This window comes from Aythya ferina, assembly GCF_964211825.1.
Source record: "Aythya ferina genome assembly, chromosome: 20".
In the NCBI taxonomy this organism is placed as follows: domain Eukaryota; kingdom Metazoa; phylum Chordata; class Aves; order Anseriformes; family Anatidae; genus Aythya; species Aythya ferina.
The window spans coordinates 10,474,097-10,486,871 of NC_140318.1; the positions used below are offsets into that span (position 1 = coordinate 10,474,097).

Consider the following 12,775-nt stretch of genomic DNA (forward strand, 5'->3'; position numbering starts at 1 on the left):
ATTACACTGGGGGAGTGAAAGAGCCCCAAGGATGGGGTGAATCCAGTGTTTGCTTTGTGCCTCCCCCCAAACCCAGCTGTTCTGGGGCAGTTCAGATGATGCTAAATTGCTGGCTGCTGCAAGTCAGGGCTGGAGGGGATGAAGCTGGTCACAGGTGTAAGGGGACAGCTCTGGGGATGACAAAGGCATGGGAAGCCGTGGGCGAGCTGCCCTGTGTGCTGCCCAGGTGGCAGCTGGCTGTGGACAGCTGAGCCTCAACAGTTTTTGGAAAACTGGCTCACTTTTGGGGCCCTTTAGGAGGTCCCTATGGGTGCTGTTGGGTGCTGTGTGGTCTTTGCACCCTCACCTCTCTTTGTACAGGGATGTTTGGCTGGATGGGCTAATTCCCAACTCCTTTTGGAGTAAACCTGATTTATATGATGGTGGTGGCTTTGTTAACTCTGACTTTCTGCTTTCCACTGGGATCTTGAAAACACCCAGATTGTATCTGGGGTACAGTAATGGCTTTTGCTGTGCGACTTGTTACCTGGGGTCCTGTATAACCGTGTCTGTCCCAGCACACCAGCATGGGCTGTGCTTCCCGGGGTGGGGGCTTTCTCTCTGCTTCACCCCTGCTGAGCTGGTGCTGCCCGTTTGGCTCACCCAGCATCTGTGCTGAGGGAAATTCCGGGGGACAGGATCAGCTGTGGCAGGGAAGCTTGTCACAGGCTCCTACGGCTCACGAAAAGTCCTTGGAGGTTTTTTCCCTTGGGCTACCCCAGGCTTTTGCCTTTGAAAGGGCAACGCTTGCTGGAAAAAGACGGCCCCGAAGGCTTAAAAAACTGACCAGAGCTGGTAGGAGCGGCTGTGGTTTTGCAAGGCCACAGCGCGTGGCCATGGGGAGCCCTGTGGCCATGGCACCCGGCCGGGGGGGCCGAACTGCTCAGGGCTGTGGCCGGGCTGAGCCTTGGGCAATCGGCCGATGAGCAGAGCCCGGCACTTCCCTCCTGCCCTTAATAATGCAGGGCAGGAGGGGCTGGAGCTGTTGGGTGAGTGTTTCTGGGTTTCCCTGCCTCTGCTGAGCCCCTCAGCTGCTCCCAAAGGGATGAGGGAGCTGTTGGGGTAAGGATGCTGTTCTGAGCTCTGCCTCTGTGGTGGAGCCACCCACCCTGACCTCCGGTTTCCTTCAAACGCACTCGCCCACGGTGCTGCTGGAGCACGGAGCTGGGTGGCCCCATCCCACTGCCACCCCATAGCCACAGGGGGCCGTGGTGCTCTGGGGAGCGGGACTGGGACAGGATACTGGGGGGGACAAGGGGACAACACCATCCCACCCCACTGTTAGGGCTGTAGGGTTTGGGGCCAGCCTCGTGTTTGGGATGTTAGGAGTGGAGAGGCTACATGGGAGGGTGGCCAGCGAGAGATCTGGGATGCTCCTGCCTTCATCCTTCTTTATCTCCTGGGCAGATGCTGGAGACGGACGCTGAGAAGCCGGGGCAGATGCACTCAGAGGATGGGAAGGCGGCTGCAGGCGAAGCTTCTCCGGCCGCAGAGGCCCCAGCTCCGGCCGAGGCACCGGCAGCTGCCCAGGGGCCTCTCCTGGCAGAGAAGCAGCCGGAGCGGGGAGAGGAGCGGCACGGCGCCCTGCCGGCCTTCGTCATCCCCGAGGTGCGGCTCGACAGCACCTTCAGCCAGAGCGCGGCGGGCACGGCCGGCGGCACCACAGACGGCGAGGACGAGGAAGACGAGGAGGAGGATGAGGAGGAGGATGATGAGGAGGAGGAGGACGATGACAGCGACGAGAACTACCTGGAGAGGAGCGAGGCGAAGCGCAGCAGCATGATCGAGACGTCGGGCTGCCAGCCTGTCTACACGCTGAGCGTGCAGAACTCCCTGCGGCGCCGGACCCACAGCGAGGGCAGCCTGCTGCAGGAGGCCAAGAGCCACTGCTTCACCTCCGACACCACCCTCAACTGCTCGGACAGCCAGGGCACCAAGGGCCACTGGGCCCTGCCCTCCCCCAGGACCCTCAAGAAGGAGCTCACCAAGAACGGCGGCTCCATCCACCAGCTCACCCTGCTGTTCTCGGGTCACAGGAAGGTACGTGGAAGGTGCTGGCTCCGCGGGGTGGACGGGTCCTGCTTGGCCCTGGGGATGAGTGATGTCCCCAGAGTGGAGGTGCCCCCATGTGGGGGCCCCCTCTCCATGACCATGGCAAAGTTGGTGTCCAACAGGCCAGGAAGGTCCCCAGCGCCAGCTCTGGGGGACACTTAGCACCCTGGGGGTGTCACCATGTGCTGGTGTGGGGGTGGGAATCCCCATGGTGCCACCTGAGCCCACAGGGCCCCACAAGAGCCACCACCTGCCAAGATCCACAAAGAGAGGCACACATGGGTGTTTGCATGTGTGAAATGCTGCTCACAGTGGCAGGGACAGGGAGAAGCCAGGCTCTAGGGAGCCTTCTGTGACAGGGAGTCCCCGCTGTGCTCAGGGACACTGGGAGCTGGGTGTCTTTCTGCCCTGACCAGCCTCTTGCAGGGCTTTGATCCTGGCAGGGCATCCAAGTCTTAAACAGGCTGAGGAGGAGCCGTGCATCAGGCACCAGGAGAGCAGTGCTGGCACATGAGAGCCCACACGGGAGCTGGCCCCATGTCCCCGGTGCACAGCTTGCCAGCTTTAGCATAACAAATATTTATGGAACCAACCTGTCATTGCAAAGATGGGGTTTGTGGAGGGCTGCTTGCCCCAATCCCCCTGGGTGAAGGCACTGAGAGTGGCTGCGTGCTGTCCTGCCTGCCTGAGCCCCTGCCAGCTTCTCTCTGCCAGTGGCTGTGGGTAGGGCTCTGCTCGGGGCTGGATTGCATGGTTTGGGATCACATTGTGCTGTCTGGGACTGCACTGGATGGCTTAAGGCCATGTTGCATGGCTTGGGACCTTGTTGTGCAGCTTGGGATCTCATTGAATAGCTCAGGACCATGTTGCATGGCTTGGGACCTTGCTGCACAGCTCAGGACCACATCACTCTGCTTGAGAGCACCATGCAGAGCTCAGGACCACATTGCATGCTGCACCCTGGCTGGCTGGTGAGAGCTCTTATAGGGCTGACAGGCCACCCAGATGGGGCTGCTGTGCAAAAGGGAAGCCCAAACCCTCTTGGAGGCTGGTGCCAGCAATTATGGGGCTGGGGGGGCTCCCAGATCCTATACAGAAGTATGCCCTTGTGGCAGGGACACCTGTGCTGCTCGGTGCAGAGGCAGTGGTGGTGGTGGTGATGGTGGTGAGGCTTCTGAGGTGCTGGCATGGCACGAGGCAGGTTTCACAATGCTGCTGTGCATGAAGCCTGGGAGCACACAGCTTGGCAGCAAGGGGCTGCTGCAGCACCGGCTGCCACCAGGCTGCAAGTTGAGCTCCTCCAAACGAAACAGCCCCGGTGCCTGTAAGACTGGACTTTTTCAGAGCAGAGAAGGGGACAGAGTGCTGGCAAGGGAACCTCTGGGTGTCCCTGTTCCTACAGCGGCTCGGTCCAGCCCTGCATGGCTGCTGCTTCAACTCACCTCCCCCAGGGTCCCCCAGCTTCCTCCCACCACACTGCCTCTCTGTGCACAGGGCTTCGGCCACGGCCATTCCCCCACCTACCCCTGGGAGGGACTTTTGGAGCTCTGTGCATTTTGAGGAGTCCAATGAAACCCTCCGAGCTTCCCAGACCAGGACACTGCGTACAATGTACAGTTCCCCTTTGCATCCCCTCCCACGGCAGCACCGAGCCCCAGCAATGCCTGCAGGACTACGGCACCCAGTGGCCTTGCTATGTCCACCAGGCTACGTTTTATTCCCCGGCAGCACTGCAGAGGGGCTCGCGTTGTTGTCCCTTTTAACACCATCATGCCCACGGATCCCTGCTCCCCTCCTTCCCGCGGTCGGGGCCCTGTTGTTCTAGGAGCACATTGTGGCCAGGAGCGCTGGGACCCCTCGGGCCGAGGTTTGCCACTGCTGCCTTTTGTCCCTGAGCGCAGCGGGGCCTCTCCGGACAATGGCAGGAAGCGTGCCCCGGCTGCGCGTCGCCCTGGCCGGCCCGCCCGCCGGGCCCTATCTGCGGGGGGAAGGCGCTTTGCAGGGGCCGCATTGTTTGGGGCCGATAAACTCCGGAAACCCGGGCGCAGAATGGAAGGAAGTGTCAAAAGTCTCGAGCCCAGGGCCGCTGGGCTGCGCAGCTGGTTCCCACGGCACGGCTGCGGGACAGCGATCCTGGAAAGCGCCCTGAGCAAGCGGCGTGGGGCTGGGCTGGGTGTGGGGCTGGGCTGGGTGTGGGGCTGGCCATGAGCCCCTTCCAGCCATGCTCAGTAATGGGTGAAGTAGCAAAGCCCCTGAACGAAGGTGGTCCAAGGGGTCCCTATGCCTGGCCCTGGGCTTCACAGCTCAGAGGCTGCACTGGTGCCACCCCAACCTTGCAGCCCCTCCGAGGTCCCCTTGGTTTGCCCAGGACACCCCAGGGTGGTGGTCAGGGAGAGGAACTGCTGGGTGCTCCCCAAAGCTGCCATGATGTGGTTCAGTTCTGGCTGAGCCTCTCTGGGGGGACCCTGAGTTTCTTTTGGGTGCCCAGCCCAGCTGGGATTGAAGTTTTGGGAAGGGGGATGTGGGTGTCCTTGCAGGAGGTGCTGCTGTCAGTACTAGAGGGGAACATGGGCCACCACCTGTGAGGTGTCCATTGTGGGCTGGGGGTGTGATGGGCAAGGGGGCACAGGTTCCCATGGTGGAGGGGAGAGGAGCTTGGCTCCCCTCACTTTGCTACAGCCACATGTGGCTGCGGGAGGGAGCCACGTGGCTGCTGTGTGGGCACGGGGACTCATAGGAGATGCTGGCAGGGCTTTTTGGTGGCACTTGGCACCTACACGGTCATGTACCAGTATGGTGATGCAGACGGTGTTTTTCTCTTCCCTACAGCTGAGCGGAGGTGACGCCGAATGCAGCTGTGATGAAGGGGATGAGACCTCCCGCAAGAAAAGGAGCAGGAGCCTGTAAGTGTCACGCTGTGGTGGCATCGGACTATGCCATGGCTGCTTCCCATGGTCAAACACCCAGGCTGAGCCCTGCTCATGTGGGAAACCTTTGGGGTCTCCCCTGTCTCATTCACCCAAGCTTTGCCAGGAGGGAAGCAGCAAAGATGGGCATGAGCTATGGTTTCACAGAGTTGTGATATTCGGGGAGGAGGTGGGATGCGCTCCAGGGACATTGCCTAGCCTGGCTGGGAGCATCTGTGACTTGGTGTTACTTTGATGGATGGGACGAAGGAGCTGGGGGGACAGGGATGCAGCTCCTCGGGGCCAGCAAAGCTCCTCTCTGGCCACACTGGGTTCGGTGAGAGGATGTGTGAGTTGTGAAACGTGACCTGGGGGCCTCCTTCCTGCTGGCCCCATGCCGGGAGGAGGTTTCGCCCTACAGGGACAGGCTGTGGGGCTTGTGCATCGCAGCATGCTGGCAGCATGGTGGGAGCAGCCCCAAGCATGGGGGCCACCAAGGGACACCCACAGCCCTGCCAGTGCCGGTAAGGATTTGGGGTGTCCCAGAGCTGATCCAGGCAAGGACAAGGGAGCCGTGGCCTTTGCTTCCCACGATCACAACTGCAGCTTGCTGGAGGCTGCCGTGCCGGCAGGGCTGTTTTGGAACGAGTTGCCTCCGGTTTCGCAAGGCAGGATGCGTCGGGGCATCATGGCTGCAGGGTGCTGGGGCCCGGGGCCGTCCCCGCTGCACGTGGCCGGGGCAGGTGGAGCAGCCACACGTGTTTGCAGCTGCCCCGGCTGCCCCGGTGGGTGGCTGCACGCGCCGGCTCGACGGCCTCACGGCCACGCAGCTGCCAGCGAGCGGCACTGTTGTCCCGCGCGCTCCCACGCACTGCTGCAGCTGGCTATTTTTAGCTCTTTTCATTATCCCCCCCCCCCCCCCCTTACTCCAGACACTTGAAATTAAAATAAATCCCTTGCCATCTGCAGCAGGGACATCCCCCATGTGAGCTGGGGGAATCGGGGCGGCGGGGGGCCGGGGGCGGGTGCAGGGAGGGTTTTGTGCTCACCTTGAGGCAGCCGGCGGCGCATCGCACCAGCCGGCTATTGGCTGCACGGCTGGGTGGCCAGCTGGCCACCAGGAGTATTTATGGTGCAAGTGGCCGGGGTTCGGCACTCGCCTCTCTGGCACCGTCTCTGCTCGCGCGCGGGCGCTCCCCGATGTACCACACCATGGTGGACTTTTCCGAGAAATACCTGGAAAGGTAGGAGCGGAGCTCCCTGCGGGGACAGGAGATGCGCTTTGCAGGGACAGGGCTGGATGTGGCATGGGGAAACGGGGCTGGACGGGGCCTCGCAGCTGTGCTGAGGGCAGATCACTGTATAGGGGCGACTCCAGACATAAAGCAGCAATTTCTTATGAAATGTTATTTTTGCTGTGGCAGCTTATGCTGCAGATTGGCTGCACCTGGGGGCTGTGCATGCCCACAGCTGATGCTACCAGGTTTTGAGCTGTTTGTTACTTATTTACAAGCATCTGCAAAGGGAGCAGTGAGAGAGCGGTGTCTTGCAGGTTTCAAATGTGGGAACTCCTCTGGGTGTTGCCTTCTGGTGTATTGCAGCTGGCAGATCTGCCGGTGAGCACCTGCAGCCCGGCACTGCGGAGCTGCCCGCTGCGGGTGGCCGGTGCCTTGCAGAGGGCTGTGCAGGGCAGGCAGCCCACGTGTGCTGCTCCCTCGCACGGATGTGCACACACAAGGGCTCCTCAGTGCTTTTCAGCCCGGCCAGGCTCCCAGCTGCAGTGGCCGTGTTGCTAAACTGGGAACAGTGCTGAAATTGTTGCTCAGAACTGTGTGGGGTGGCTTGTCCTGTGCAGTGGCTTACTGGTGGGGCGGTGATGGGATGCAGATGGGGTTTGGAGTGTGAGGCTCCTCGCCTGGATCCATTTGTCCCGTGTTAGTGCTGTGATGGTGCCTGGCAGCAGCTGGGGACAGCTGTGGGTTCAGACAGCATCGGTCAGAGTGGGGCAACTTGAACCCTCCCATGTTCTGTGTGTCCCCAGCCAGCCCTGGGCACACTGTGGAGCTCAGGCCATGTTCAGGGGTGGCTCCTCCAGCCACCCAGCGATGTGGGACCTGTGGGAGGAGGCTGGGGTTGTCCGGCCGTGCCACCCTGAGGCTCCATCCACCCTGCTGGCCTCACTGTCCTCTGTGCAGGACAAGCACCCTGTATCACCCTGCATGTCTCCTGTGCGTCCCCTGTGCACCGTGGTGTCATGCAGGAGCTGTGCCACGAGGGGACAGCATCGTCCGTGTGTGTCCTTGCCCCGTCACCTCTGCCACCTTCCGATGCCCGCTGAGAGCCTTGGCAGGGCTGGGCCCTTTCCCATGGCAGCTGCCAAAACTTTCTGCTTTGTGCTGGTGGCAGCTTCCTGGGGAAACGGGGAGCCCTGTGCCCATGTGCACGTGTGTCCGTCTGTCCAGAGATAGCGGTGTGGGGACGCATGCAGGGTGGCGATGCCAGTGCTGTGGGTCACCAGCATGTCCCAGGCACCCCGTTACGGAGATGTCCCTATGGCCATGCCCACTCCAGGCTGGCACTAGACAAGTGTGAGCACCAGCGGGTCCCAGTCCCGCAGAGGGGACACAGCGAAGCGCTGGCGTCCCCCCTCAGCTCCGAACCCTCCTCAGCCCCGCCGCCGGCCCCGCTGCATTCCCCAGGACGCCCGCGCTCTATAAATAGCGCTCGTAAATCCCCGCCGCGATTATTTTCCCCGCCATCCCTTGAAAGGCCCCAACTCTCCGCCCTCGGCGCTGCTTTTTCCACCTTTCCTTGAGTTTCCCCAGCAACGGCGGGGCCGCCCAAAGCAGCGGCGGGGCTGACACAGCCCTTGCTCACCCACGCCTCGTCCACGCCACGCAGCGCCCGTGCTGAGCCCTCCCACTTCCGCACCCGCTGCCCAGGGCAGGAGCACGGCCCCGAGCTGGCGTCAGAGCGCCCGAGCGCTTGGCCGGGCCGGTCACGCCGGGAGCCGCCGTCCCGACAGCCATGCCCTTTTTCCGTGACCTTTCCAAGCCTCAGCCGTTGGAGTTTCACGCCGAGATGCTGCTGGGCGTGCAGCGGCCGCACAACGGCAGCCTGCAGCGCCGGCACACCATGAAGGAGTAGGTGGTGGGCGAGACGAGGTTGCCGGTGGGTCCCGGCACCCTTGGGTGCCCTGTGCGCCCCACCTTGCCCGCCTCCTAACGCTCGCTCTTCTTCTCTAGAGCCAAGGACATGAAGAACCGGCTGGGGATTTTCCGGCGGAGAAATGAGTCCCCAGGAGCCAACCCCTCCGGCAAGCTGGACAAAGTGCTCAAGTCGCTCAAGTAGGTGCCGCGGGCAGGGGGCGTGGGGCACGGCACCGGGGAGCACCCAGGTGCACGGGGGGCTGGGGACAAGCCCCGGCTGGGCTGAGTGTCACCCCCGGGGTGGTCACCCTGGCTGGGGGGAGGCTGCGGGAAACAGCTCGTGTAGCCAGAGCTGTGTTAAAAACATTTTTTGGCTGAATAACCCCCTCAGGCAGCGGGGAGGTCCCTGCCCTGTGCCAGTAGCACAGCAGCAGCTCGGGCTGGAAATTTCCGTGCTTTTGCCCAGTACGTGAAACTTTCAACTGGCTGGAGGATGCTTTGGGAAACCGCTTGGCTCTGGAGGTGCTCCAGCAGCCGGAGACGAGCCCTGCCCGGCCTCGTGCGCAGCGTCTTGAATGGGGAGTCTGAAATCCCTGCTGTCACGCAGCTCCTGGGCATTGTCCTGAGCTTTTCTAGTGCTTGCCCAGCCACAGCTGCCCAGCCAGCCCTCGATATATCAGATTTTCTTCCTGCCACTCGAAAGGCAGAGGTTTCCTTCAAGCAGAGCCACTGCCTGTGGCTGCTCGTGTGCTGTGGGTGCCGATGCTGGCTGTAGCAGGGCGCACGGCGATACTGCTGCTGCTGGAAAGGATTTTGCCCCCGGGCAGTGGGGGCAGCGTGTGGCAGGCAGCGGCCACAGCTTTGCCAACACACAGCCCTTCTCCTGCAGGCCTGCACCAGAGGAAGCTCTCAAGTGGGGGGAGTCCCTGGAGAAGCTGCTGCTGCACAAATGTGAGTGTTTGCCCCTCTCGTTTGCCTTTGCCACCAGGGAATGTCCAGGCATGTGCATGGGGAAAGCTGGGATTTCCTCTGTTAATCCCTCCTGTGCCTAGGGGAGAGCAGGGGGCTGGCAATGAGCTGTCCTTTTCCTGTACCCATTTTTCTCCTCCCAGGCTGGGGAGGACTTTGCTATAGGAGTTGAGGGGGGGAGCTCCTGGCGAGGGAAAGGCTCTGATTTGCGTGCAAGGCTCTGTGGAGCAGGAGCTGCTTTAGACCCTTTCCCCTTTTTGCCCTACCATGCATCACAGCTGGGGCACCCCACATCATGCTGACATCCCTGTGGGGATGGCAGGGGGGTCCTGTCCCCATCGCTGTCCCCGCTCCCCACCGAGCCTCTGCTTCTCTGCATGACGCTGGGCTGAGACCTGGGCATTCAGCACACGTGTGACTCACGTTGGCGCTGCCAGGCCAGGCAGAGCTGCCTGCACCCTCTGCTTTGCACAGGAATTTGGGAGGGATATTTTAGGGGGTGATCCAGGGAGGGATTTTAGGTTGCACCTCTGTGAGTAGAGCCGTGTGTCTGTCCGGGAGTAGAGCCGTGTGTCTGTCCCGCAGATGGGCTTGCAGCCTTCAGGGCCTTCCTGCGCACCGAGTTCAGCGAGGAGAACCTGGAGTTCTGGCTGGCGTGCGAGGAGTACAAGAAGATCAAATCCCAGTCCAAGATGGTCTCCAAGGCCAAGAAAATCTTTGCGGAGTACATCGCCATCCAGTCCTGCAAGGAGGTGAGGCTGGCTCCTGCCCTGGCGCGTGGCTCTGTGCCTCGTGGCCATGCAGAGCTGCTCACGGTGCTGCTCTCCCTTCCCACAGGTGAACCTGGACTCGTACACGCGGGAGCACACCAAGGAGAACCTGCAGAACATCACCCGCAGCTGCTTCGACCTGGCGCAGAAGAGGATTTACGGACTGATGGAGAAGGACTCGTACCCCCGCTTCCTGCGCTCTGACTTGTACTTAGACATAATTAACCAGAAGAAAGCCAGCTCCCCGCTGTAGACCCAAGGACTCTCTCGGGGCAGACTGGGAGCTGTGTGTTTACATGGAACCGGCGGTGGTGGCCTCGCCGGGGGGACGGTGGGTGCGTGCCTTCCTGCTGCTGGTCGTGCCCCCGAGCCGTACCCCTGCGGCCGATGGGCGTGGGGCAGCTGAAGCCACCGAGCACGAGGCTGAGGGGACCAACAAGCCAAGCAGTCTGGTACTGCTCCATCACCCACCCCATCTCACCATCGCTGGTACGACGCCTTCAGGGTGGCTCCGGCATGGATTTTAGCCAGGAGGGAAGCTCCCACAAGACTACTGTGAAGCCTGAGCTGTGAGCATCGCTGGAAGGCGATGAGTGATCCCAACTCGGCGAGGAGGAGGGAGGAGGAAGACTTTTGTGCAGGGCTCCGGCAAGGGGAAGACATCACCGAAGTGAGCACCATCCCTGGACAAAAGACTTCTGAACTGGAGCATCCCCGTGGTGCTGCTGCGCTTCCCTTGCTGGAGGTGCCTCCTGGCTCCCCCAGAGCAGCCAACTTGCAGGAGCGCGGCGCTTTCTTCGCTCGTGGTGGGTCCTTGCCCTGCACTGCAGGGGTGCAGCCGACCCTCCTGCTCCCACCCCTTGCCTCCTGGTTTATTTATTGACCTCCTGTAGCTGGACGCATTGCTGTATAATAGGAAATCCTTTTGTCCTTTCCCGTTCTGAAATTACAAGTGCAATATTTGTGCGTGTCGCGGCGGCATTCTCCCATGGAGCGGAAGCCTTCTCTTTTATGAGTGCGTGCAACATTTTCTAAGTTTGCAGGTTTTATCTGAAAAAAAAAAAAAAAAAAAGAAAAACAAAAAGAAAAAAAGCGTTCCCTAGCAGCGGGCCGCTGGGGGAGCCTGGGTGTACATATCCTGCCCTGACGACAGAGGGTTTGCTGATGGAGATAAGCAGCTCTGTGAATCAGATGCTCTCCCTACTCTGGATAAAAATATTGCGTTTTGAGACGCAGGGGTTGTTGCTGAACCTGGCGGAGCTGGATGGACTGCATGCGTCCGGATGCCCAGTTTACAGTGCAAAGCATCTCTGCAGCTAGCAAAAATACATTGTCATGGTCATAGGTAAATAAAAGGAGAATATAATTTCTTGTAGCCTTTTCTTCATGGCATGTTTCTCAGTGCTGGTGGAGCCAGGCTCCTCCCGTTTCACCAAGGAGCATAAAATCCTGTTATTGCATAGCTAAAGATGGGAAAAGGCTAGTTCCATGAATTTCTGAGCTGTTTTTTATGATGCAGCAGCTGCCAGATGCTCTTGGGTTAAAGGCTGAGGCCAGTAACAGAAAGTTTTGCCCAAAATGAGTCTGTTCCCAGGGACAGCATTTGCTGTGTATACACAGTGGGGCACGAGCCTCTGAATGAGGAAATGCCCAGAAATTTACGTGACCTCATGTAGTGCCAGGTCCCTCTGGGGACACACCAAAAGAAGCAACAAAAAGCTTGGCATCATCTGCAGGGGCCGGTCACGGCGTGTCCCATAGTTAAAATTTCTTATGCCCATCGCTGCAGCTGCTTGTAGTCAGACTCAGGAAGCTCGATGTGCCCGTGGCATTGCGGGGCTGTGGCTCAGGGAGCCGTCCTTTTCGTGGAGTGGAGGGGCTGCTGACGATGCCTGGGGATGGAGGTGACATGGTGCCCGTGTCCTGTGGGCACAGCTCCCCCAGCATGTGCAGTCCCTTCTTGGGATCCATCTGCACCTCCCTCCTTATCCAGCCAGTGGGTGATGCCCAGGTGGGGAAACTGAGGCAGGGCTGAGGGACCCTCTGGAGTCGGCTGGAAGCAAATCGCCTCCAGAATGCCTCCAGGCTGCAGAAGGCCTGCAGGGCTCTCATGGGACTTTCGGCACCCGTGCCATGGCCCCCAGCTGTGACCTGGCCACCATCACTGGTGCAGCCTCCTTGCAAGCGCTGCTGGCCCTGGCTGGTGTAGGGATGTCGAGATGTCCTCTGGTCCCCATTGCCCAGGCAGAGCTCTCCTCTCCAGGACAACAGTGCCACGGGTCCTGGCATCCCAGCTCTTTTGAGCCCCAACACGTGGCCCAGGACATCCGTGTTGCTCCAGGATGTCCCCATAGCCCCATGAACCACCCTGTGTCCATGTCTCTTGTGGGGCAGTGCTGACCTGTCTGGCTTCTCCAAACTCTCTCACTGTTCCCATCTCTGAGCCTTCAGCTCCTCTCCTTCCCCTGGGGCTGCTCTGCTTGGGGGGGCTGCGTGGGGACAGCGTGCGCAGCTCAGTGCCTTGTGCTGCCTCTGGCTGCCATGTGCCCCCTCCTGAGGCTGGGTGATGCCCTCACAACCACGCCTGCTTGGGTGAATTGTCTCAACCTGTCTGTCAGGGTGGGCAGCAAGGGCTGGAGCTGCTCTGCGACACATGGGGCAGGAATCTGGTGCCCAACTTTGCATCACCACCACCAAGCTCCCTGCAGACAGTCCCCACGGGGACGGAGGCACCGGCGTGTGAATGATGGAGATAGGGGCACTCGGGGTCGCTCCCTGGAGAAGACGGAAATAGCCCCGCATTAGCGATGGAGGTTCGGTTATTGCTGTAACAGAATTTATTACCAGCAGCTCAGGTTAGCGTGAGTCATTCTGCAAACACCATCCCCAC

The 12,775-nt window shown here is 60.7% G+C and overlaps 1 protein-coding gene across 5 annotated transcripts in view; it reads left to right on the forward strand.

Moving 5' to 3' along the window:
* The window catches only part of RGS3 (regulator of G protein signaling 3), a 59,708-nt gene extending 48,457 nt beyond the window's left edge, over positions 1 to 11,251 (forward strand). For 2 of the 5 annotated variants that reach the window (XM_084494460.1, XM_084494461.1), the window contains 6 exons: positions 1,447 to 2,079; positions 4,921 to 4,994; positions 8,243 to 8,344; positions 9,036 to 9,097; positions 9,701 to 9,867; positions 9,953 to 11,251. In XM_084494460.1, coding sequence (XP_084350586.1) covers positions 1,447 to 2,079; positions 4,921 to 4,994; positions 8,243 to 8,344; positions 9,036 to 9,097; positions 9,701 to 9,867; positions 9,953 to 10,138 — 1,224 coding nt within the window. In that variant the 3' untranslated portion in view covers positions 10,139 to 11,251. Of the gene's footprint in view, positions 1 to 296; positions 498 to 1,446; positions 2,080 to 4,920; positions 4,995 to 6,035; positions 6,242 to 7,737; positions 8,141 to 8,242; positions 8,345 to 9,035; positions 9,098 to 9,700; positions 9,868 to 9,952 lie in introns of those variants that run through there. The other 3 variants (XM_084494462.1, XM_084494464.1, XM_084494463.1) reach the window with 3 other exon arrangements.
* Positions 11,252 to 12,775: the final 1,524 nt, after the last annotated feature.